The 26,262-nt window shown below is 44.2% G+C and overlaps 1 protein-coding gene across 7 annotated transcripts in view; it reads left to right on the top strand.

Annotated features, from left to right (window-relative positions):
- The window catches only part of RASAL2 (RAS protein activator like 2), a 178,100-nt gene that overhangs the window by 21,312 nt on the left and 130,526 nt on the right, over positions 1–26,262 (top strand). For 2 of the 7 annotated variants that reach the window (XM_083845868.1, XM_083845882.1), the window contains exon 1: positions 13,025–13,347. The exons of 4 other annotated variants lie outside the window; for them this stretch is intronic. In XM_083845868.1, the coding sequence (XP_083701994.1) occupies positions 13,299–13,347 (49 nt within the window). In that variant the 5' untranslated portion in view covers positions 13,025–13,298. Of the gene's footprint in view, positions 1–13,024; positions 13,348–26,262 lie in introns of those variants that run through there. One more of the 7 variants, XM_083845869.1, reaches the window with a different exon arrangement.

Below are 26,262 nucleotides of genomic sequence, written 5' to 3'. Positions count from 1 at the left end.
TGGTGCAAGCAGCTGCCTCGAAGGGTGCTGTGGGAGTCGTGGGCTGTTTTCCCATCACTTGTGGAAGGAGGGGATGGTTCCCCAAAGCTACGGCCCGAAGTACACCGGTCCTGCTGGAAGGAAAGGCGCTTATCTTGGTTGTACTGAGCCACAGAGCCTGTGCTGGGTGAAGGAGGTTGTAAATTTTACTCCACTCATCGATTTGCCACTCCGAGAGAGGTAAGCACTCTGTCCTGGATGGATCAACAACGGAAAAAGCTGTTAGTGTATGTGCTGTCAAGGCAGCAGCTGAAAGTTTGATTACAGGGTTAGAAACAAAATCCTAAGATGGGAAAACACGAGCCCAGGTTACAGCTGAACACGCGATTCCTCCCCAGCAGCGTCCCACGTCGGCTGCTGGCAGCATGGCTCTCTGCGCCCCGCAGGGCTCGCTGGCCTCGGGGTTTCTCCCAGTTGTAATTTACTTGTTTCTACTGCTGCAGTCACTGCTGAGAGCAGCTTTTTCCTTCAGCCAAAAATAAAACAGCCTAGCATGTGTCCTCGGTTCACGCTGGCTTCACGGAGTGAGCTTGGGCTTTGGGAAGCTGGGTGCAGGTGCAGCAGCAGGGCTGCTCTCCCCTTGTTGCTCTCTGTGGGATAGAAAGCAGGGTGAGAAGCTTTGCTGATTTTTTCCGCTTTGCACATTACTCAGACTTCTTCAGTTTCTTGCACGTTGAGATATTTGTGGGGCTTCAGCATGCTCTTGGCTGTTTCTTGAGGCCTGGGACGTTTGATGCCCATCGAGCTGATGCACATCCCGCCTTCCATCTCGCTGCTGGCGCTGCCTGAGGGCTGAGCGTGACAGGTTTGCCATGCCGTTTGTTTTTTGTTTTTTTTTTTTTCCCTAAGCTACCTACCTTCCTTTCCCACCACCTCTTTTTAGCGTTTTTAGCCACTAGAACGTTTCTGTTATAATTAGCTCTGAATATGTCTGTTGTTATCTTTATAGAGTTTAATTTTTAAAAGACGGTCTGGAGGAAGTAATGCTCATTTGGCTGAAATCCTTTTATTGTTCCAGCTGAGTGGCCAGCTTGGTGATCATACACAAAACTGACTTTTAAAAAATTATCTGCTTGCCCTCTTCAGTTCCTCAGCCTAGGTAAGGGACCTTATGTACCTTGTGATGTACAAGTGGAAAGAAAAATCAACCCTCCCTCTCCAGTGCACGCGCTGGTTCACTTTGATTTCATCTGGATTAGCATCAGTGCAATTTGTCTATCATATCTAGGTCACCGGTGGAAATAAGCTCAGGGTATTACGACCACCATCCATCCAAGAGCTGTCCGAGCTACGTAAAGCAAATCTGATCGTGACCTGTTCCCTGCTGAACCAAACTCCCCCGTCAATTGTAGATCTTGCAAACTTTTCAGCCCTTTCACTCGATTCCTTCTTGCGCATGTGCGGCTGAATTTTGTCTCCGTGTTTAATAGTGTGAAGTTTTTTATTTTTTAAACAAATCAAGCAGGATATGGGATCATTAACTTTGACTTCACCTTGCACCATCTTGCAAACAAATCAGCGGCTATCGAAGTGCCCTTCCCAGAACTGGGTGTGGTGGCTGAAATAAAACATGTCAGGAGTACAAAGAGAACAGAGTCCCATTGTTTCGGGGCAGGCAGAAAGATGACTTCTGAAAGCTAAAGTGTGGTTTTATTTTATTTTTTTATTTTTTTTAAAGTAGGATATTTGTGCTGCTCTTGTCACTTTTCCTCCAGTCTTATTATTTTGTTGATTATCTAAATAAAGTAATCCTGCAAGGAGCCTTCAGGGCCAATTTCTGTAATTTGAAGCTCGTTTCGAACTATCTGCTCCAATTTAATTGAAGAATTTCAGCGAGTGGTAGCTTAGCTTTGAAGTGTTCCTTTGCACCGAGGAGATCTTGTTAAAGAGGGATTTCATTGAAGCAGAAACTCCCTAGACAGTTGCCTCGATACCTCGCCTCAGAGCGATGTTCCTGTTCCTTTCTCTGCCTCTTCTCCATTGTTACACGCTCGTGCTTACATCTATCTTGCATTTGATGCTAGTTTTCCAGCTAGGGTTTTGACGTTATGAATGCGATGCCATACCGGGCTCCGTCTTGTACGTTGAAGCCAGAATAGATTCAGTGCCTAAATAGCAAACAGGAACGACTGGAAGAAGAGAAGGCCTCCTGGGTACCTGATTCCGTTTTCCTTGCTGAGTAAAACTTATTATATCGTTTCTTTACTGATAGCAGTCCTGAAAGGTTTGTAGCCAGGATGCTCATGCACATCTGTGTCCTGCTTTGGGACCTGTGCCCCTGCGTGGGGTCCAAAGAGTGCCTGGTGTAAGCGTGACGGGCACCTTGGTCTTGGAGAGGTGCTGGGCATGAATAAAATAACTGGGCTTGGCACGAGGAAGGCAAACTGGAGGTCATGTAGTCCCTCTGATCTCAAGCTGCTTGTCTCCCAAGGAGCCCTGGATGGTGGCGCAGCGTAACCCAAGATGAAAGGAAAATCCCACGCAATGAAAGCAGAAGTCAGGGTGGTGGTTTCCTCCTGGAGACAACCACGTGTGGAGAGGGGCATTCTCAGTAATGCAGGGAGTGTCTTTGGGTCTGTCATTCTGTTTGCTCAGAACACTCACTGAGACTGAAAGTGCTTGAGAGGAAGTGATTTTAGGGTGTTGAGTTTTGGTTTTTTTTTTTCCCTTAAAATACAAGGAATTGGAATGCTAGCTTCTTCCCTTGCAAGCTACTACTTCCATGTTGCATCAAGGTACATGAGCACAGCCCAAAGTCCAGCTTTCAGCAGGTCTCTCGCTGAGGTCAGCCCACATAACGTAATACAGGCCATTGTACAGCAACACTTTTCCTTTTTAAAGCCTTTGCTTTTATTTACAATCAGCATTTGTCCACGTGGGAAGTGAAAAGGTTTCCCTTTAAGACCTGTTGTTACTCCTCCCATACCTGTTCTTTTAAATGTATTCTTGTGTGCCTCTTCTCTCTCTTTTCTTTTGGAGCAAATCTGATAGAATGACTTGGGGGGGGGGGGGGCATTTATGAGTCAAATATCCTGTTTCACTACAAACCTGATAAAAACTTGAGAATTAATGGCTTGTCAGAACAATTGTGTCAGGCCATTTGCATTTCTGCCGCTGTGGACGAATGCTTGGTCTTTCAGTCTCCTTTGGAAATGTAAAATTCAATTTTTAAAAACTTCTAATTTTCAGACCAAAAGCTTAGACTGTGTAAGCTGTAAGGGCGCTGGAGCAACATGTGCTAGTCAAATGAGATAAATATTTGATGTCCTGCAGCCCTGGTAACAAAAGGACCATAGTGAGTGCAGTCCCTCATACTGCCTGTGTTCAGAGTTGCTGACTGTTCGCCTGTGGCTGTTTGCGGCTGATACAGTATTGTGTTTCTGCAGACATGCTCCAAGCTGTGTGCAACTTCCTTCTCTTTTATATAAAAAAATAAGCACAAACATAAGCAAAGGGGTATGTGAAGGAGCTGTGCAAGATAGAAAGCAAAGGGCAGGCAGTGCAGTGTGTTTATCTGGGTTACTTTGTGAGTAATCCTGTTTCTGAGGATTGCTTGCCTCACCTTCGCTTCCTTACCCCTTTTTCCTTTTGTTCATCTTCACGAGTGCTGCAGCTTTGCCAAATACATAGAGAAGAGAGGTAATGAAGTGGCAGTATTTTCAAGGAACGTGGCGGCACGCCGCAGACGGGGCAGCTTTCCTCATGCTTGCTCTTTTGACTTTTTGCTTTCTTGTACATGTGAATAATCAGGCTCCTTTTCCAAGGGCTCTTCCTGCCTGCTGAATCGCATGTAATATAGATAGAGCAGCTCCCAATAGGTGATTCCTTTTTCCTGTTGTAGTGGGTAGAGGTGAGTAATGGTGTTTTCCTTTTTTCTAACCAGTCAGGAAAACAGCAATCTATAACGTGTCCAGGATGCAAATAGCGCTGCTGTCTGTAAAAGATCGGTATGTTGTGTCATAGGGGATTTAAGCAGGGGTGATAACCATGCACAAATTTGACAATATCTACATACCATCTACTCATAAGAGGCAGAATTTGTCATGTTCCTTGGAAAAGTTAAATATCTTCCCAAGCATTTTCAGTTCTCCAGAATCATGGTCTTTAGGTATGGGACCAAGATAAAGTTGAATTAATTTGAAGTTGTAGAAAATTTGCAAATACTTTGACTCATTTTCATGAGCTTGACCAGAGAAGCTACATTTGTTTTACAATGCTGTTTACCCAAGAAAACGTCCAGGACCATGTTTCTTTGAAGGACGACTTGTGGGCGATGACAGAATTTACTGGGGGCCTTCAGGACTGATCAAACACATCGATCGCGCTCTGGTGGTAAGCAGAGCCTTGCAGAGGAGAGTCACCTACTCCGCTCCTGTTGAGGAGCCAAACGATTCCCTGGCACCCTCCTTACCGTGCCAGCAGCTGTGTTCTGGAAGCAGGAGCATTTCCACAGCAATAAGATCATTAAGAATTGCAGCACTGTGACTTTTACTTTGCTAGCGGCGAGGAAATCCTTTGATTTCGATGCAGGCTGAGGATTTCTATTGCTGATCTGCCACAGAAAGGCAAATGAGACTTAGCTGTTCTGCGTCTAAATGTGGCCTGTGTGAAATGAAGTTCTTTGCAGCGTAATTTTTTTCTAAACTGAGCCATTCGTTATTCCCTAAGTAGGTGATTCCTCACTGCTGATAACCGCCCGGCTGCTCTTCCCTTCTGCCGCCGCAGCTCCCTGGCAGTAGCGACATTTCCTTTCCAAATGCCACTGGGGGAGCTGCAGCCCCTGGGGGGGCCGCATTTAGGCCTTCTATTAATGAATCGGCTCATTCCTGTAATTACAGGGCCCTGAGAGCCGCCCCTGCAGCTCGCTGCCTGTCGCCGCTTCACCCTCGCTCCGGTTGCAGCCTAGCCCTTGGTGCTTGGCGAGGAGTTGGCGGCACCAGGAGGTGCAGGAGGCGTTTTGCGGCGCCCAGCTGGCATGGCAGTAAGCTCTGGCGAGGTCCATTTATCCGTGGGACGGTGGGAAAACGCTTCCCGATTCCATCGTGACCTCGTTGACTCAAAATGGCACGTTTTGCCACGAGACGGGGTGGGAATAACGCGGCCACTCCTGAGCGGGCTCCACCAAAAACCTCGGTGCGGGGTTATCTGCGGGGCTGTACGCGGTTGTGCAGTGGTCCCGGTCACTCACCTGGCTGCGGAGAGGGCAGGGAGGTGGGACAGTGCAGGAGATGGCATTTTTCTGTGATTTTAGTGTAGAAAAATTTTCCTAGCTTTTTTTTTTGTTCAGCATCCCTGGCGTTGCTCTGAAGGAGGTGGTGCAGAGACAGAGAGGAAGGCTTTGTATTTTTGCTAGCAGCAACTGTGCAAGCAAACTTACTTTGGCATTCTTAAGTCCGCTGGTGTTTTTCCAACTTTACCCCTCAGCTGTTGCTGACTGCATTGCAGAGGCCTCTGTAATCCTGCCGTGTTGCATTGTCTCCAGCCACTGCCATTTATAAGCGGGAATTGGATTCAGGTTGCGTATCAGATGAAGTTAGCATTCCCTTTTATTTTTAATTCTAATATAAGTATTTCTTCAAGTCTTCGGAAAAATATGCCTGACACCTCACTAGCCTGAGGATACATGCTTGTCAGCTGAGGTGAAAAATACCTGTATGATCTTGTCCTCTACCGTTTCTATAGGAAAGAAACAGTTGCATACACTTCATTTATTGCAATTCCTGTGTTTCATCTCTTCCCTCCACCCCCAGAGCAACCACACTGGCTTTATTACTCTCTCTCCTCTTCCTCCTCTCTCATTTCCTTCTTACATAGCTCATGGTATATCTCATCCTGTCTCTTTTGTCTGTGGGCTTCCTTTCCTTGCAGCTGCCCCACGTGGGGCAGCGTGCCATCTTGCTGCTTTCCCGTCAAAATAAATATCCTTTGGATGAGGATGTTCCCTAGGTTTGCTTCTACCTGTGCTCTTTCTCAGCCCATTGGAGAATTGGAGACCTTTTCAGCAGCTGCCAACAGAAGGCAAAGCTTTCTCTCGTCTCTGTGCCACCAGGACAATCTTTGCTGTCCCCTACTTGGCCTCCAAATTTGTGCTTTATTCGGGGAAATAAATGCGAGGGGATTTGTGGTTTTTCACTCACCCTGCCCCTACTCCCTTACTATGATCATTTTACGCAAAACCATTTTGCACAAATTACACTTCTCAGGTTATTGACGTGGTGGTGGTGAATTAGCGTTTGAAATCTTGCTCTGGGGCTCCAGAGTGCCTTTCACGAAAATGGTACCCCATTTAAAACCGGCATCTCAGTTTTACCCTTGCGAGGAAGGCTTCGCTCTCATTACGTAAGTTTTTGGCTGCTTATTGTCAAATAAGGCTACGTGGGCATGATGCTCAGCTGCACCCCCAGGTTTTCCAGCCAGCTGCTGGATCGCGGTCGCGCGCGTGAGAAGGCAGTGAGCGGCCGAGCCGGCTCTGCTTCGGTAGGCAGGGGAATTGTTGCTCGTGCGTAAGGATACTCCCGATTCCTCCTGTAAAGGAAGCATCTCTTTCATAAATGCTGCCCCTGCTTCTTTCCTTCGCCCCCTCCAGACAGACTTTTGAAGAGGAGGGAAGAGAGGAAGGTAGGTGCGGTTGATTTATTCTTGCTAGTTGTAGCTTTAAAAAAAAGCCCAGGGCGTCAAGCACAGAAGAGGGGATAATTCGCCAACTTTAATTAAGTAACAGAGCTGGAATCTGGTGGCAAGGTGGGATTTACTTCTTTGGGCTATGATATCTTGAAGTTTTTCTCATCCCATCTTTTCCAAAGCACAAGTGTCTGCACTGGGGCAGTGTGTGCATATGCTGACTTAAAGGAAAGTGGATTAGGAGGAGTGGTACAAAACGATTGGAAACAACTGCTCTTCTGTTTCGCTAAGGGAAAAGCAATTGCTTCATAAAACTGTGCATTCGGACTTTCGCAGAGCCAATTTAAAATTCCCTGATTTCTCGAAAACGGTAGTTGTGATTTGCATGATGACATGGGACTGAAATGCTCGTTTGAGGTTTTCTGAGGAAAAATAAATCCTGGTGCGCTTGGATTGCCACGGGTTTCGGGGGTTATTTCGGAGAGCAAATTACAAGATTCTCGTGTGGTTCTGAACTCTTCTGTTTTTGTAGCAAACATGCTCAAGTTTAGGGATTACGTGTGGGTTTTGCGGCAGCTGTCTGCCAGCTGTAAGAGCGCGCGGTCTGGTCTGGAGTTACAGCGATGGAAAGCGTTTGCCGGAGGAAGCGCGATGGGGAGAGAGGTGCTGGGAGCAGAGAGGAGAGCCAGGCCCGTTTCCCCTGCTGTCCTGGGAGGGGAACCAAGCAGCCTGGCTCTTCTTAATCTGCCAAATCCCAGCTGAGAGGGGTGCTCCAGGAACAGGGTGCTGGGCTCCCTTCCACCCGGGGAGGTGGGCTCTAGGTCACCCTGTTTATTAACAGTAATAGCTCTGCGTTGTTATTTTACCCTGGCAGTATCCTATAATAAACAGCTAATAGCATTCTGCGGGTTATGTTCTCTTTATGCAGAGCACTGTAAAGTACGTGGGGAAGCACTCACTTGTTCTTTTGTCTCTTTAGCATCCTTCAGCTGGAGGTCCTCCTTCAAAACAGGGGTGCAGGGTGAGGCAAGGCCTGATGCGTTTTTCTCTGCTCGGGTGCTGACCACAAAATTGTTCATCTCGCCTCCAGCAGAGTCAGTGGCAGCGGCTGGGAACAGCCCCATGGTAGCAGTGATCAGAAGGGACATGCGTGTGATGGAGGTGCAGACAGTATAGGGTTGTAAAAATACATTTGTGTCTCCTATATGGACCCTAAAATTGTTTTTCTAGAGAGATGCCAAGTCCCATTTCCAGCTTATGTGCATCTGTTTACACTGGGCTAACAACTGCAAAATCCTGCATGAGGACCAGGGAAGTGTAAAGACAGAATCCAAGTACACATTTCTTCCATTTTCTCCCCGTTTTTTAATCTGTTGTAGAAACTTGACCCTGTTTTAGCTTCCCATCCTCCCTCTCCCTGATTTCCCCCTTCCCTTCCTCCCTCCCTTGCTTTTTAAAAAAGTGCAGTTTGATTAAGAAGCTGTAATCTCTTTATTGTTCATTTCACTTAAAAGCACCTTAACCAGGCTAATGAACCACGGGCTGTTTCTCAGTCAGTTTGCAATAAATTTCCTGTTTGCCTGGATTCTGGGTTATTCACTCAACAGTTAACGGAGGCAATTAGGCTGCTGAAAACTCCTTGCAGCTGACGGCTGCCAGGCTGGCACTCCTGGCCCCGGGTCAGCCACAAAGCCTTTCCCCTTTACTGGCAGCAGCGTAATTTGTGCAGGTTTCAAAGGCATTTACTCGCGTTTCAGACTTCCTATCTTCTGAATTTAGCTTCTTGTCTTTTGTGTGTGTGTGTGTGTGTGTCTGGCTCAAATTGCAACTCAGAAGCAATCTTTAACGTGCCTTTCCTTGCATGTTTACACAGAAAATTGTCTGCCTCCTGGGGCCGGGAGGGCAGTGGGAAAAGGAGAGAGCAATCTGCAAATTCTTCCTTATCCAAACCTTTTGTTGGCAGAATAGAAAGCCTTATCCTTCTTCATAGACATTTTATGTAGTCTTAGAATACCAGCTGAACTCCAGCAAAGGTGATTTGTTCGTTGGGTATGTCGTGCTTGAGGCAAGAAACACTTGGCACAGCGCAGCTGTATTCTGGGGGCAGCGTTTTGCCTTAGCCTTTTGTGACAACCTGTAGCTGCCGAGGTGCTGCAGATCCCAGCAGCTGCTTCTCCAAGGACAGATGTGATGTCCCCTCCTCTGGCCTCACTGTTCCTGACCTCTTCCCTCTGACAGAGGACCTGGCCTCTGCTTCCTGGCCTCCGTTGTTTGTTTTTTTATTGTTGTTGTTGGTGTTTTGTTTTGGTTTATTTTTGGCAACTTTTTTGCAGTGCGTTTCTTGTCCTTTCCTGAGTTACTAGAGACATTAGGTTTTGATATCTTGGATTCAAGAAGACAATGTGTCACTTTACCAGCACGTTTCTGGAGCCGTATGTGGTCTCCCCCTCCCTTGCTATAGCTGTCTTGTAAAGCATAATAATTCTATCAAACGCAGCAACGTTAATAATGCCTACAGATACTGATAACATGCCTGTGTTTCAGATTTGATGAAGCAAAGCAGAGACCCGGAGCTGTAACTGTCATTTAGGCATAGAAAATAAATATGCTTCTGCTCCCAAATGAAGCCCATCTCTGGAAACAAACTTCCAGCAACCTCACAGGCAGCCTCAGTGCTCTTTTCCTCGGCTATGTTGATGCCACGCTATTGCACAGAGTGGCTGGGTACTGAAGAGAGGTACTGAAGATGCATTTTTCAGTTAGATGACTTTTTCCAGACTGGACCCATTTTGCAGGGATGGGAGGTGGGGAATTGGTGCATATCTGTAGAGATAAGCTTTAGAAATGAACATGTTAATGTGAATATATATATTTTTAATAATCCAGCAGGTCTTTCATCTTTTTTTTGAAAGAAAGCCTTTGAATGCAGACTGTGTAAATACTTTGAGAATGATCAAAACTATTAATGCATCATTGATTTCCTCCATTGACCCGTCTGTTAGATATTTAATCTCCTCTTTTTAAAAAGTGTGCATTTTTCTATTTCAAAAGCAGCCTCCTGCCGTCCGTCGCCTAGCGGGAAGCGTCTCCCGCTGGCTTTTTGTCACTTCGCCAGCCTTGACGCTGCTCTTTCAAGGATGGCTGAACACTTTGGACTCTTTCCCGTCGCTGTGTTGGGATCGGGGAGCAGACTCCCCTGCTGTACCCACAGCTTCGGTCAGCGGCCACCTGAGCCAATTAAATCTGCCTCGCCGGGACGGTGCGTGCTGTGATCAGATAGCTTCATCGCCCAGCCCGTCGTGGAGCTTCCCGAGAGGAATCGCGGCCGTCCCCTGCTAGTCTCCGTCCTGCAAGCTTTCTTCTGCACCTCCTTTCTCCTCGCTACGTCAGTGGCAATACGCTTCTGTGGCTTGCTCGCCGCTGGTAAGATTTTTAACAGTAGTGGCTATTAAAAGCATTGCCTGAGTTGGGTCTCTTCCACCCGGTTTGTAAGAGTTCTGGTTTTAAGGTTATGTCTCACTTTCAGAAAAATATTAGATAAAAATGAGGAATGATCAGCTGCTCTGGGAGCTGCATAGGGAAGGTGGTTTTGAACTTGTGAAGCAACTTGTGAAGTGGAAGGCCTGAGAAACAAAGTGATTTGACTCATGGCTTATATTTAGTATCATTACCTACTGCATTAGGTTCCTTTTTCTTCTGAGCATTAATGTTTCTGTTCAGGAAGGTTAAGAGGGAAAACGCCCAGCAGAAGGCATTTGTGTGCTTATCAGAGGGCAAATGCATGGAAAACATCAGGTCAGTGTGCTGGATGTCAGCTTTTTTTTTGTTTTAAAGAGCATGTAGAAGGAGGAGTATTCGAGGGTGGAGAGAGGATGTCCTTCCGTTTTGGTGAAGCCTGTAAAATTGGAGGTGCTCATGGATCTTCAGTTCAGATGTGACCTGCAGTCACAACACCTTCTTTGTTTCTTGAATCAGAACTGGGTATCATAAATACGGGACCCTGTGCTTAAAGTATGTGCTGGAATCCTAGCCACGAAAAGGGATAGTTCTGATGTTTCAAGTGAATTTGTAATTGAAGCAAAAAATCTAAGTACTTCTTTTACATATAATGTTAAAAATATGATTGACCTTTAAGGTTTTTCACAAAATCACAGAATATTAGGGATTGGAAGGGACCTTGAAAGATCGTCTAGTCCAGTCCCCCTGCCAGAGCAAGAACACCTCATGATCTAATGGCTTTTGTTAGGAGCAAGTTTTTACTACTTCTTTCCATAATTATTTTCAAGCAAGGGAGGGATGCCCAGATTCAAGGGGCTGCTTGCAAAGCTTCAGCCTGAAGCATTAAACCTTCAAAGATCTTTGGGCAGTCCTAGATGGCAAAAGAGCTGTAAACCCGGGCATGCTCGGGACAAGAAACTGCGTGACTCCTTGTGTTTCTGGAACGGGGTGAGGAGCTGTAGTCAGCTCTCATCACCAAAGCATAAACCATACAAATAAATGTGATGTGTGTCAGGTGGAAGTCCCTAGTACTGGGGAAGCAGGGTTGAAAATCGAAGTGAGTGGAAGAAGCTGAGAGCAGAGCTGAAGGCCGTGTGCTGCTCTTCGTTCTCCTCATTCCTGTCTCTGGATGTGGTGGTGTTAGTTTACCCCAAAGACCTCTTCAAGGGGTCAACTGACCAGACTGTTCTTTGTAGGTGACCTTAGATAAATACCACATTCAAGACTATTTTTCTGTTCATTACGGAGTGTGAGAAGCAGCAGAGCAGCTATTGCACTTCTCCCTGTATACAGACATGAAGGAATTTGACTTCTCAGGGTGCAGCTGCTGGAAGCAAGCCTTTTCTTTCCCTTGCTGCCAAGCTGTTTCATCCTGGGGCTTGTTAATTTTATTACGTGGGACACCCTTCACAACTAGGCTGAGGAGTCCCTGCTGCCTGGGCACCCCAAGTAATCGCTCTTTAGACAAACACAAATTTGAGGCGCTGTGTAGAGCCTTGTGCCTCCTGAGATTCCCGGTGATAACAGCATCATTCTGCCGAGGAATCCCTGGTAATATTCATGTGGTAATTGTTTCAGCACTTGGCAGGGATGAGGGTGTTAATGTGAAGCCTTCTTCGGCTGGCGCATGTTAAAGAAATGATTTGTGTTTTGTACTGTAGCAGCGATTTCATTACATCTGAAGAACGAGATTCTGGATGGCTCGGTGTGGATGCACACACCAACACTGGTATTCAGGCAGTTCGTTGACGTATTGGACTGCATGAACCTCGCATTATCTTCTGTATGGATCAGTTTCCCAAACGGGACAGGCTGTTGACTATATTTCTTAATACCCAAGTGCTGCTTTCCTTGCCTGATGTCAGTGCTGGACACAAGGTGAGCATCCCCACCCTCTCAAGGGCTCCCCAGGAGACTGCGGATGGTCCCCGGGATGTGCACACCCATGTGCACGTGTGTGACCAGGCGTACAGCCCTCGTGCATGGTAAATATTTCCATCTATGTGGCTAGGAGCCCCAAGTCCAAATGGATGTGGACTCGTGGTTTGTTGGAGGTGGCTAACTGTTTCTGAGTTGTCCCGGTATAGGTGGGGGTTGGCCACAGGGCCCGCTTAACTGGCTGGCAGGGAAGAGCCGGCCTCTTCGGGCCCTTTCCCCTCAGTCTCGCATTTCCATGCCTTCAGGGATAGCAGCAATTTAATTTTACTTTACTCCTATGGCATGATTCAAGAATTTGGTTTGTTGTGAAAAACAGGAGGGGAAGAGGTGGGCTGTGGGGTCTTCTAGTAGCCAGCTCTGCAGGGCGACAGCAACAAGGACGCTTGCTGAGTAGTCCCAGACCTTTTGGTGTTCTAGCTTGGAGGGAAGAAAGCTTTTTATTACGGTGGTCTCTGATAGAAAAACAAAACCAGCACGCAGCTGTCTGAAAAGGCGGCAGCTTTTTCAGAAGGTGCCTCCTATCATTCTGGAGCTAGGCGTTGCTGCCCTGCTCGCTGCTGGCACCTGCAGCAGCTGGGGCCCTTGGTGCCTCTTTTGGGGCTCGCTGGGCATCGCGCCCCCTCTTTGCCTTCCGTCCCCGGAGGGACGGGAGCTCTCTGAAACCTTTCGTACAGGCACTCGGCTTGCAAGACACTTGGTGCTGGAAATCCAGGAGGCTCTCCAGAGGAGGAAGCGGTGTCTCCTGTTTGTCTTGAGTTATTCTGTCACAACAATGGCTTCAGAATTGACCTAATGTAAAAGTTGGGTTTAATCTGATGGGAAGATGTTTGTGTATTTAAAATAGTTGTTCCTCACCGGGGCCACTCCCTGCTTTTGTCCTTCTCTGCCGGACTTTTCAGCTTCGCTTAGCTAATGTGCGCTGCTTGTTTACAGCAGAGATACTGGAGCATGAAGAAGGAAGTCGGTACGGTTCCTACTGATTCAGTTCCAAGCTTCCTGTGCGTGTGCACACACGTGTGTGTGTGTGTGTGCAGGGAGCTTTCAGCCTTGTTCATCCAGACCCTGTGCAGCCTCAGTAGGAAAAGCAGGGGGAGCGGCGCAGACGGACACAGAGACTGGATGCTGGCAGGTTTTTTTATTTTGAGCTCTTCCACCCAGTTTGGTTCAGAGCAGGTTTAGACAACACGGTTAAAAATTCCGGTATGGCAAGCCTGGTGAGGAAGATGCTAGTGCAGACAAAGCCGTGGAGCGGTGAGTAGGAGAAACGTCTTGCCTGATGGAAAAGATAACTGATCAGAAAGCATTGTGGTAGAAGAAAGTAGCGGGCAGAGAGCTTTGGGGCTTTGTTGTTATTTTTGTCTTCCATTTCCAGTGTGAGAAGGCTACCTGGAAATATCAAGAACTTTATCCGTGGAGGATAAGGGTATCCAGAGGGACGTGCCAGTCGCTGGGCAGTCACTTCTGAAGTCCCCTCCTCAGCCTGCCCCAGGATTTCTGCCTTCGCTTGGCTCAACGACAGCAGCTGCCCATGCACACGGGATGGCTTTTTGTTTGGCAGGTGCTGGGGGGAGCGGGGAGCTTGCAAAACACATCCACCTCGGGAGCACACGAACTGTTGTGGCAGTTTTGACAAATAGGTGGGACTGAGAAGAAAGTGATGCTAATAAGCTGTAGGAGAAATAATTTAGTCGCTTTATTTTTATTCCTTTGATTTGGTGCTAACTGGGTTTCAGTAAGGTTCTCTGCTGTTGCGTTGGTTACAGAAATCATCGTCGGCAGCGTTGTGTATTTTGGGTTTTAAAATATTCCAGTAGTAGCAGCAGCCTGTGCCTGGGGTTTTTCATTTAAATTTATGGTGTTTATTCAACTCTTAATTGTGCAAATTAGAATAATTGTGGAGTGTGATTATATGTGGAGCTGGTGAATGTTTTTAAAAAGCTCGCTCAAATTTATTTTATTTATTTATTTAGGAATTTATCATTAGCTGTGTCTCTTCTCTGGTGTAGGTGTCCTTGCTTCATGCTGCTGCTCTGCAAAGCAAACATCATAAACTGTCACAGCAGGGAACGATTTTTGCACCCTCATATCCGAGTAAATCAATCTTTAATAGGACAGAAATCTGTTCAGTATCTCGGGTGAATTAGGTCTGTTGGGGCGAGTTATCGGAGACTGGAAGAACCCTCCCCAAGCAGGAGACCCCTCTGCTGAGGACAGGAGGTCACGGTCTGAGCAGAGTGCCATAAGGTTTGCGCGAGTGCCCATTTTCTCAATGTACGAGTCTCAATGAAAGGTCATTTCTGGAAAATAGGACTTTTTATGTGAATTACTTGATGCTATTATTCTCTCACAAAGCAGCAATTTGGTCTGTATTTGCGGAGGAGAAAATTCAGACACAGGTGTAAGCAGTGTCTCTTGCATAGAAGTTACGGGCTGGATGCTCAAAGCATTGCTTTGGCCCTTGCTAGCAAGAATGTCTTATTGGAAACTGGTATTCACTTCTAGCCCAAATTTACTTGTCTCTCTTCATTTACTCAAGGCTTTTTAGAAACTGAATTTTCTGCCTCTAGGAAAAGCAGAGACGTCATTTGAAGTTGAATAATCTCCTTGATTACATTGTGACAGACAGGGCATCACAAATACAGAGAATTAAAGAGGGTAACTCTCTAATCTCACAGTGCAGAACCTGGGACTTGGAGTAAATTAACCAATCTTTGCGAAAAGAAGCAGAATGAAAATGAGTAAATACAGCTATATTTCCCTGGTTTAAGGATAAGGAGACTGGCATGATTGTAGTTGAAATTTCACTTGAAAAAAAGGCAGTCTGAGAACTAGAGGTTTGTTGTTTTTTTTCTATACAAAAGTCTAGCAGGTATTAAATGACTAGAACAAACATTTACCTTGCATAGATTTCTTCAGAGAAGTTTTAGCCCATCAATGTTTAAAAGAACAATTCTTTGATGAAAGAAACATAGCCAATAGGGAAACATGCAATAAACATCAGCTTGATAACTTTCTGCATAATTTTGGAATCCCTGGAGAGGCTCTTTGGGCTTATCTCGCTATTTACACTGTGGGGATGTGTGTTAAATGCATTTTTTTATTTTTATTTTTTAAGTACGTGCAGGACGTTAGGAATTTCAGGATGCTGGGGGAATGACACGAAATACAGCTGTTTGGAGCACAATTCCAGAGGCGGCACACCTGATGAAAAAACCCTCGGGTAGGGCACATGCCTCCAAGCACTTATTTTGCCCTGCACGAAGGTGTGTGCCTGAAGCCACTTGGGTTTCTTTATCTGGGGGGACTGTGGGTGCTAAAGACCTTGGTTCTGTAATCCCAGCCTCCTGTCTGAAGCTGCTGCCTGTGCGTAGGGATTGTTGCGATGGCTTCAGGTGGAAAAAGGAGTGACAGAGTAATGAAACATTATAAGGAAGCGTAAAGGACACTTCCAGTGTGTACTTTGCTGTGTTTAAGGTATGGGGAGCAATAAGAACATTTATCTACTCCTTACGCTGTGTTACCATGTGTAATTCTGGCTGAAGAAACGTCTGCAGCAGGATAGGCTCATGAACATTTTGCTGTGCCTATGTAGAGTCTGTTTCTCATTACCACTTGTCTTTATTTAACTCTTCTCATGCCGTTAAAAATATCTTTTACTTAATTCTTAATTCCTAGTGATAGATTTACTTATACAGGATATCTGGATGTTTTCCTGGGTTTGCATGTTCCGAATTTTTGCATGGTTTTAGCACTGACAACTGGCAGCAACGCTCTTTCAGAGATTTCAGGATTAATGAACCAAATGAAGAGCATCAATCTTTAGGAGGGACTTTTAAGTGGTGACTTCTTTATAAGAATACATGTTGGACACAGGTTATTTCAGCTGCAGTTATATTCTACTTACTTTGAGAGCTCTTTTTTAAATGACCCATCTGTATAAATACGTTTAAGGTTGGTTGTATAAGAGAACTCGTGAACACTTCACCAAGTGGTGCTGGAGCTGAACATCTTAAGATTTAGATCTTTATTTAAAACAAAAAGGTTATAAAAAGTGAAGGTCAAAGGAGACAAATGGCATATTGCCAGCTTAGCAACTGCTGTTGTGTTTCTCTCTCCTCTCCTGAGATCCCTGTTACTTTTAAAATGCTGTTTAATTTGGCTGACTGCTAGTCATCTACAACTGTAGGAGAAAACGCAAATCATTTTTGGGGGATTTGAGGTAAACTGAGAACAGCTTGAGCCATGCCTTAGCTGAAGAGGCATTTAAGTCAACTAAAATTGGCTCTTCGTTAAAATCATTGTTTGTCCCGTGAAATAACAAAGATAAATGGTATGGAAAACCTAAAACATTTAAGAACAGCAAAATAACAAAGACTTATAGAGAAGCACTTAGCTAAGCAGTATCCTTTGTTTTCTAACTACATGCTGTATTTCCTTTTAGTTAATGTGTGAAATGACACCCATTATTTAAGCTGCATCACCACAAAAGATGCTGCCATATCATCTGAAGATTGTGCAAGATGATGTTGGGTGCAAGAGGCTGTTCAAGGAAAGCTGAAGTTGTCACATCAAAGCTCTCAAATAACAAAAAGCAATAGCCTTAATGGCTGCACCATCTTAATGGTACTTGCTTTGGCAGGTGAATAATGATAGTCTAACAGGAATCTCCAGTACCTCAGAGGATTTCTAAGTCGCAAGGAATATCTTATATCTGAGAATGCCAAAGAAAATACACTAGGGAACTTTACACTAAATGGCCATATGTGAAACAGTACAGCTTTTAAAGGTAATATGCACAAAGTTGTCATATGAGACCTCCATAACCAAGTGAAATTCAGCATTAATTTCATCACCTGAGTGCAGTGACATTTATGCTGCCAGTTCAATTGAGTGTGCTTTGGAGCATATTTACCAACAAAAGCATCTTGTGTCATTGAAATCCTGCAATTCAGGTGTCAGAACTATTCCAAGCCTGGTTTAAATTTAGTAACGCTGTATTATTCCATCATGCAGCCTTCCAAAACCCAGCTTCAGCAACTCTTTTAATATTCTTGAAAAATAATAATGATAATAATGTGTCATGATGTTGCATATTCATTTTTCTTGCATACCTTCTAGCTTAGCACAGAAATTTTGAGTATTATTTCCTCTGCAGACAGATAATTGCAGGGAGAGGAAATGGAGCAGTGTTAAGTACAGAATTTTAAGTGGTGTGTATAAAATCATATTTATGTTTATTGGAAACAATAGATTGTTTTAAATTGTTTGAAATACTGAAATTTTTTTAGCTTCTAAAAAGGAAAGCTGTCATTAGGAAACCTCCTTTTTCATTTTTAAGATCCTTTGTTTCTGAAGGTACCTTCTATTGAAAGTAAACCTCTTCTGTTCTTTGTATCTCCATATCTGCTCTTTACTAAAAGCACAAAAGGACACTACCAAGGCTACTTCTTTTGTTCCATGGTTGCTTTTCTTTGTGAAAGTAAACTTGCAGTTGTGTTCTGACATGACAAAATAGGTATTTCTTTATTCTTGGAGTGCAAGTAGTATTCTCTGACAGCTCTGCAGACCAGACTTGCCTTTCTGTCTCTGCGATGGGTTTGTGCTTAGATCCTCCATAAGTGAATAAAGAGTTCCACGTCATAGCCTTTCTATCCTCAAAAACAGGACTAAAAATAATTCTTAGTGTCCTTGCTGTGATATTGCTTGCAGAGTTCAATAGAGCACTCTGAAGGGGCTCTCTCTAGTTCAGAGATCTGTTTGTTCCCTTCCATCCCATGCTGTGGATGCCCTGACTGTTTGAGGACAAGCTTTTTTGGCAATCAACACGATTTTTCCTGATTTAATTCCAAAGTGATTTAAGCTGTACCAGGGGAAAGCCACTTTAATGGCTGCATCTCAGTAAGGTTTCTTAAAAGTTTCTTTATCCATGTTAAATAACTGCTGAAGGTGCTCAGTTTTCCAAATATGCCAGTGTTATCCACTGAAAGTTCAGAGGGTGTTTATTACATCAAGTGTGTCGTGCAGTTATTGTCCCTTCTCCTAACCAGCTCTCCACTCCTACCACTGTGTAAATAAACACCACCTATTGCTGACGGTGTAAACACTTAGAGCGTTCAGGTTCCCCCGTCAGTATTTTCAGCTATTATCATGATTAAATTTGCAGTCCTGAGGGTTGTTATCAGATAACAGTAACGGAGGGAATTAGTTTTGAAAATGAGATTTCCAGTTTAGTAGGGCCTGAGAGGAGATAGCAAATGAGATGATAGTTGAGGCTGAGGGAAGAGGAAATCTGAACTGTGAGTTCAGTTAATACTGAAAGTTGCTTTGGGGCGGAAAGTTATAATTAGGCTAGTCAAAAAAGCACAAACATACGTAAGTGATTAATTTCCTGCTTGTGTCTCAAGTTTTTTAAAGCTTACAAGTGCTGGTATGAATCTTTGGATATTGCCAGTTACTTTCTGGGACAATCACAGGCAGCGGCTAGCTCTTCCCTGAGCTAAATTCAGCTTTTTCCTCAGTAAGGGCTCAAAAATAGCTGCCCGTGCTAAATTACAGCTTTCTAGCTGTCAGATTTCAAGAGCTCTACAGAAATTCTCCAATTCGCATGGCCAGGTAATGGTGGCGTTAGACATGTCTATGTCAGAAGAAGCTGCAGTTGAATTTCCTTGATGCTTTTTTGCTCCTGGAATCGCTGCAATTAGGATGCAAAGATAATAAATACATCTGTGTCTTCCTTCTTTTCTCTTCTCTTCTGCTTTCTCGCTACTACGTGTCATGTTTCATGACTCTAAATTTCCGAGCTTTAAATACAAGCTTATTCTTTCATTTTCTTTTGTGAGAAATTGTGTTGTGTGCCACTAATCTCTTTTGTATTGCCTAATTGGTAGGCAATTCTGCTTAATTTTCCCAGTAGTATAGTTTGTGGCAATTGGCTTCAGTTGTTTTAGTGGGAATCCTTTTGTATTACCTTTAATAATAGAGAAAGGATGTAGAAAAGGGATTTTTTTTTCCTTGTTGGAATTACACAGAAGTTGCCACCTTTTGGTTCATTTGAAAATGCCCTTAACTATATAGTGCAAAAATTAGAGGTCTTAATGGTAAAGGAGCTGAAGCTCTCACGTTAATGGTACTTTCATTGCTAGCTTTAGAAAGTGTTAAAAAGAGAAAATGTAAATTAGCGTTAGACTAGATTCGTTGCATTTTTTGCCTTGTGAAGACTGTTGAATTGTAGTTCATTTTGTAGTCTGCAGTTGTAATTTTAAAATGGACTTTAAAAAACGGACTGAAATCAAAGATGCACAGGGGTGAACTCTCCTGTGAATGTCAGTGATATATGATCTCTTAAATTCCCTGTGGATTGGAATGGAATAGATATGAGCTGTTCAGCTGTGAAAAACACAGTGAATACAACAGGAAAGGCTGTATGATTTAATCCATCTATTGATTGTATTTGATGGCTGAGCAGAGGAGAGAGGGAACAGAAAAAGTAAAAGAAAAAAAATCAGTAGGTAGAGGAATGGAGAACAGACGTAAAACTAACTTTTTTCCAGTGAATGTGATAATGAGATTCTGAATAAGGAATTTGTGTGCAATCATCTCCGTATAAAACTTGTTCTATTTCTGGAAAGCCTTTTGTAGACTTGAAATTCCACTGTAGACTGATTTCAGTAACAAAGTCAGTTTAAGAGGTATTTTTCTTTGTTCTCCTGCCTTTGGTACAGGTTCCGCAGACAAGCCTTCATAAATGGTGGAGTTGTAAGCCCACAGTCACTGAACTGAAAGGTTTAAAAAACTCAGAGCACCAAAATCCTCCCACAAGATGGCCTTACAGCCAGAGCTTCTGCAGGGTACAATGGTCCCGTGTGAATAATGAATTCTGGATTTGCTTGTGTTGCAAATCAGGATGCAAAAATAAACATAAAGTTGACTTTCCCTGGAGTGGGCAGCCTTAGTGATCCTTCTTCTGTCAAGCTGCCCATTGCAGCTTTTCAAACGTGTACCTGAATTTCCACTCAAACCACCAAGGCACGCTAAATGGGATGTACATGCTAAGATCCGAACATGTCTTGGTAGTTTGGTAGGAAATGTGAATTTTTGTTCACTTGATAAAATCACGCTTCATTCAGGCATGATGAAAGCTTGCAAAGTTGTTTGGATTTGGGGTGAAAGTGTGGGATATTTTGTGAGTACACAGTGAACCCTGGTATATGCCTGTGGGAACACTGCACTTCTTGGCTGGGTGGTGAGCATCCTCCTGTGCATGGAACAAAGCAAACAAGAAAATACAGAAACAGAGCTCTGACCTTCTGTGCATGGGAAATATTATGCCAGAATGGAAAGGTAAAGAAGCTCAAAAGAGACCTTGTTAATGTAACTTCTTATATCTAAAGAGTGTGCGAAGGTTAATTCAAATTTCAAAAATAAATGTCTTAAGCACAGAATTGATGGTGTGTTTACTGCAGGACTGTGAATATCTATAGCATAGTCAGCTATTTTCGGGCACTTTCGTATCAAGAGTTTCTTGCTGCTTTGTGATAATGTCAGCTGCACCTTTGGGCTAGCGGGGTGAAGGAAGTCTGGTAGTAGAGCCTGAAACCCAAACTTGGATGGCGAGACCTTTGGCTTCACTTGGTGCTGTTGTTGTGTCTGGTGGGTGAATACATTGCTCTTTGCAGAAATTCGGTGAAGTTATGAAAGGAACAAGCGAAGACCTGCAACTTCTTGCTAGTGAAAGAAGTAAATGTGCTACAGCTCTCTTGAGAAAAGTTATCTATCTCAGTGGTGCTAGAAGCAAACTGTTCTCGAACACTTCCTATTCCGGCTCCTGTGTGCATCTGTTGTAAGGGAGGAGTTGAGAAGGAGGTGGGACACGTCAGCTTAAAACACTAATACATACATTTAAAAACAAACAAAACAAACAAAAAACCCTCAAGCCTTGTTAAACTCTTAAGGTGATTTGTTAAGGATTATCTTGAGGATTGTCTTTTTATTTTTAATTGCAGGAAATTATGTTCCTTGAGGGGTTTATATTTTAAGAAGATAAGCTCTGATTTATCCCTGATCTTTTTTCCTCCTCTGTACCACAGTTTACTCTAGAGTAATACTCATTTTTCTTCTGTCAGACCTTTTTGCTTTTTTAGACATCCACGCTCCTAAAATTGCACGTGGCACTCGAGGTACCGGCTCACTGGCGCTGAGCACAGAGGGGAAATAGCTTCCCTGCCGTGCTGGCCACGCTATTCCTGACACAGTCTGTGTTTGAGAGACAAGAAGTGTAGGCAATCTGGGGATGCTTTCCTTTGGTCTAGCTGGCGCTTGGATGGAGGTCTGTAAGAGACCAGCGCTGCCCTGCACTCCTGTGGTGAGATGAGGACGGTGGCATCAGGGCCGGCTGCACTTTCAGTGAGGTAGAGATTGCTCATTTACAGAGCAAAGATTAAGGTCTGTGTGTGTTTTCTTTCCTCCTCCACTCTGTGTCCTCCACGAGTCACTTGTGACCTGCAAAGGTGCATTTTATGAAGCTCCCAGAGCCGGGGCACCGCTCGCCTCATGCCTGAGGACATGGCGGTGGGCGCAGGAGCCCTGTGAGGAGGCCCCTCACTGACCCTGCGGCCTGAGCTGGGATTTTTAAAGAACAAAATAGGATGCATTAAACTGGGATAGGAAGTTGCATGCTATCCAAGCGGTACAACCAAGCTTGTGCCGAGCTGACCCAGAGCTTTATCTCTATTTGTGGCATTCCTGTGAGATCTGATGTTGGCATTGTCCTGCTCCAGCCCCGCTCGCTGTGAAATGAGGAGGCGACAGGAAGCGAAGGCCTTGTATTTAATCTAATGTGGCGGTGGTGGGAATACCAAATTGGGAGGATTTCCTGGCTGTTCTTGTTTTTTTGGAAAGAAGAAAACAAAACCTGACAACAAAAAACCCTTGTTCTCTTGGCCTCTTCCCTTGGTGCTCCTCACCATGTCTGCCGTGCGCATCGCCAGCCCAGGCGGGATGTTTCCAGGCTTCTTTTTGAAGATATTTATAAATAAGTTGAGCTCCATATGCTTTTGTTGTTGTTGTTGTTGCTTCCCCAAATGACTTCTTTACTGTAAGTCATTGTAGTGCTGCATAATTGATCCATGCATGGCAACTTGCATCCAGGGAGGGAAGTCGCAAATGTTTTTGGCCTGCACTGTGCAAGTATAGAGAAAGGAAATAAAAGAATAGCTTGACAGTAACCCGAACAATGAAAGCCGGGGAGAGAAACTTGTAAAAATAAATAAGTAAATAATAATGCAAGTTCATTTTAACTTGTTCTGAAACAATAAGGATGAATGTGCTACATAACTTTTATGAACTAAAATAGACTGGGGAACAGCGAGCAGATTTCTCTCCTTAAGCCTCATTCTGCCCTGCAGAATCGAACTTTATTTTTATAAATGTCAATAGATCAAGAAGGGCAAAGGCACTTTAAGTCATGAGTATTTTTAGTAAGGAAGAAAAGCACTTCAGTGGTGTTTCTTCCCATACGTTATTATTATAAACTGCATTGCATCAGTAGGCTTCAAAAAAATCGAGATTTCAGGTTCCATGTCTTCAGTTTGTAGATTTTCTTTCCCAGCAAAAAAGAGGTCAGTTCTGCTTGTTTACACCTCTGTTCCCATGTGTTTGGGGAAAGAGGGTGAAAGAGGAATATACGGCTGGATTTGTGCTACAGCCAGGAATATCTGTGGTGGAAAAATATCTGCCACGGTGGGGATGGGGAGTGTGCTTCAGGCATGAGATTAGCTTAATGCTGCAGCATAGGCTTAAAAATATATATTAGAAAAGATAATGCTGCATTAATTCATGCAGGTTTAATTTTTGTAGCACAATGACAAAACAAAACTAGTAATACTCCAAAAATATAACTGTGACTTAAAGAACTTTCTCCTTTTCTCCTTATTCCCCCTCCTCACCTCATTTCCTGCTTGGACACCCAAAGTCTGAAACTCAGAAGGGTTTTGAATGGGATTTTTTTTTCCCATGCCTTGATTTAAAAAAAAATAAAATCCCTGTTTCTGTAGATGTGACTCAGTCCTATGATGCCTATCTGCCTTGTGTCAGGACTCGAGCTGTCTGTGGGAAGCAGAATACACACATACCCGAACTGTGATGCAAGTTTTGAAATTGCCCCAAGTGCACTCAGAGCATCAAACGCGCAGGATCACGCCGTGCATCCGGCAGCAGCCAGAGCTCGCGGGGCCAAAGTGGTCATGCACCCTGCGGGGGGGGAGAGAATCCAAGTTGCACATGCATTCAGATAATTAGGTAAACGGTAAAGATGAGAGAGAAGTCTGTCTCATTCTAAAATGTCATTTTTTTTGTCTTCTAAAAATCTCTATTTATAGATTTGGCAGCGAGATTTATCACAATAATCGGAGCATTGTTTAAACAAGGTCACTGGTGTGTGTGTGTGTGTGTGTGTGTTTATCTCTGTTTAACCGGATTGCTTATTTGAAATAGAAATACCTCCAAAAACATTATGCAGAGCTATTGGAAACTTGCGCGCTCGACTCCTGCAGCACATGGTCTTTATTAGAAAATAGATGCAATTATTCAATTTTGCAGATTAAAGTCCTGAGGGATTTGTACATAAAAACAATAGAGGTTTGATTACATCCCGATTTTATGTCTGACTGCTATAGGAGTGTTTCATATGTGTAAAATCTTTTTTAAAGTATGGATTATAATATGTTACTAAGTGGAGCCATACAAATGCCGTCCAGTCTATGTGAATTGGGATACGCATGTTCATTAACTTGGTCTAGCTTCGGTGGTTACTTATGTATTTATAAAAACCAGCGAAGCTTTGTGTTTTGTATTTACAGCAAATACTTCTGGCCTGTTGGCAGGTTGGTTTGTGCAATGAATGTTTGAAACTTTGGGATACAATTTCAGCATTGGACTTTGTTGTTGGCAGAGGTTCTGAACCACTTGGTAAGGATGGAGCATAGTTTACTAATAGTACTTGTGTGGTCACAGTAAACATAGTAAATAATAGCTCATTGTTCTTTTTTACTGATGAAGTGAGTAAATACAAGGCCCTGAAATATGCTCACGGAGTAGTTTGTGCAGGGATGTTTTAATCAGCTTTTTTTTTTTTGACATCAGGAGTGGGTGGGATGAAAGTATATTTATTAAGACTGTTCTCTCGTACGAACTTGGTCACCGCTGGGTAATGGTAGGTACTTTTACCAGCCTGGCAGTAATTTGCTTTGTGGACAATTAGTGGCTTCTTTCTGAAAGCTGGTTTCTTTGTTGGTGCGATGGCTGTGAGAGCAGCACCCCAAAGAGGCCAGTACAAAACTATCTGAGGGTTTAAATAAAAAGCGTTTAAGAAATAGCTGGAGTGGATTTTGTTCTGAGCAAGAGCATAAGGTACAGATTTTCCTTTTCTTGTTAGAGCTTTTGGTTAAAATTTCTGTTTTTGCCATAGGAATAATTGAGAATATTTCTAGAGAGATTGCTGAGCTCTGCCTGTCCCCTGCACACCGGGCTCGGTCTGGAAAGGACTGGCCACAGAAATGGGCAGGTTTGTCATCCAGTAACCCGATGTTTGCACCTGGTGAAACCAAGCCAAAGTCATTTTGGAACCTGAAGGAACAGTAGCCTGTGGTACAGTAATAACGGGTGAGGACACACGCAGGAGAAGGGAGAGTTTGTGTCCTGCACAGCGTGAGGGCCAGGCTGAGGGCCCTGCCCAGCCGGCACGTAGAAAGCCACCTCAAAAAGCGGTTTGAATGCTGGGAGACTTTGCCTGGGATGTGATGACACGTGCCTTGTGCAGCTCCATGCTCACAACATCCAGTTCTTTCCTTTTGTCCTTCAGCGAGAAGGCGTGTGCATCTGTTGCAAATCTGTTCCATAAATAGTCTGAGCGAGAAATTCCCTTCCTTCCTTCCTTCCTCTCTCCTCACAGCTTGATGTTATTCTGTGTATTTCTCTTTTTGGGGGATAGCCTCTTTTGCATGTGCTGCCATAAAATACGTTTTTAATCGGGTGTGCTCCTTTCTTTCCCCCCAGCTTGTGCAGGTCCATGCCTGCAGGTCATCTTTCTCCACCTTTTGGCTCAGCGCACCGCTGCCGGTCGCGAGATCGCCAGCACTGGCACCGGGCACATCTTCGTGTCAGCGCTTTATCGCTGCCCAGCCCCTGGCTTTTGCACCGATTCACCTCTGCTCCCTACAGACAACCTGTGGAGAAAGGGCTCTTCTGGTTAGAAGGTCATTTGCATTTCATAACTGCTCTTTTTATCTTTTTTCTCCGTTCTCTTCCTTTCTGTTTGTTTCTTCTACTACTTCCTTCGTGCAGTGTGTGGTACCTAGCACTACAGCAGCTGGAATTTTAAGCAGGCTCACTTCCCCAGCTGATACTAAATGTTTTTTTTCATTCTAAACTTCTGGCATTTTGAAAAACTGGCATGTTTTCATCTTTCCTCTCCGTGATCCATTTCTCCCTTTAGATGAAGGCTTCAAGTTAAACTCCTACACATCACCGATTTATTGTCAATTGTCGCACGCAATTTGCTAATGTTAATACATCATTCTGCAGGGGTCATGAGGTAGGTGTTACGCTAATTCTCCTACAGCTCAAGGAATTTCACTGCCTAAATTTGGAGCCTGAAGTAATTTGTGCATTCCTCTTGCTGCTGGTTCGTTGTATTCCCGGCTCCCACCGCCTTGTCTCGGCAAACACTTCAGAGCTGTCGTCTGTGGCAGTCTCCTCTAAAAGATAGAAACACCACTGAATATATAGGCTGTCACGAACCCCCGTGCAAACAGGATACAAAGCTGACCGGCGACTCACGTGTGTCTTTGGTGATTTCAAAAATTAGGTTTGTGTGGTTATGTTTCTTCACGCACCGATTCTATAAATGTCAAACGTCTTGGATGTTAAATACTGCAGAAGCATGTTTCAGGTTGTGTGAGCTAATTGTTTGTTTGCTTTCTTGTTACTAACCGGGCTTTTAAAAAGTCTTGCTAGTTTGGCTATGGAAACCCCCAAGCCTGTTGGCTTTTTCCAGCAGCAAACCAGACTTCAGCATGTGTAAGTGCTTGGCACAGGGAATTGGAAAAACCTCTCTGCAGATGAGCTGATGTCCTGCCGCTGCCCTTCTTCCCACCTGAACTGCCAGTTGTG

This window comes from Anser anser (assembly GCF_964211835.1).
Source record: "Anser anser genome assembly, chromosome: 8".
NCBI classification, from domain to species: Eukaryota; Metazoa; Chordata; class Aves; order Anseriformes; family Anatidae; genus Anser; species Anser anser.
This window is presented reverse-complemented; position numbering and strand designations above follow the sequence as displayed.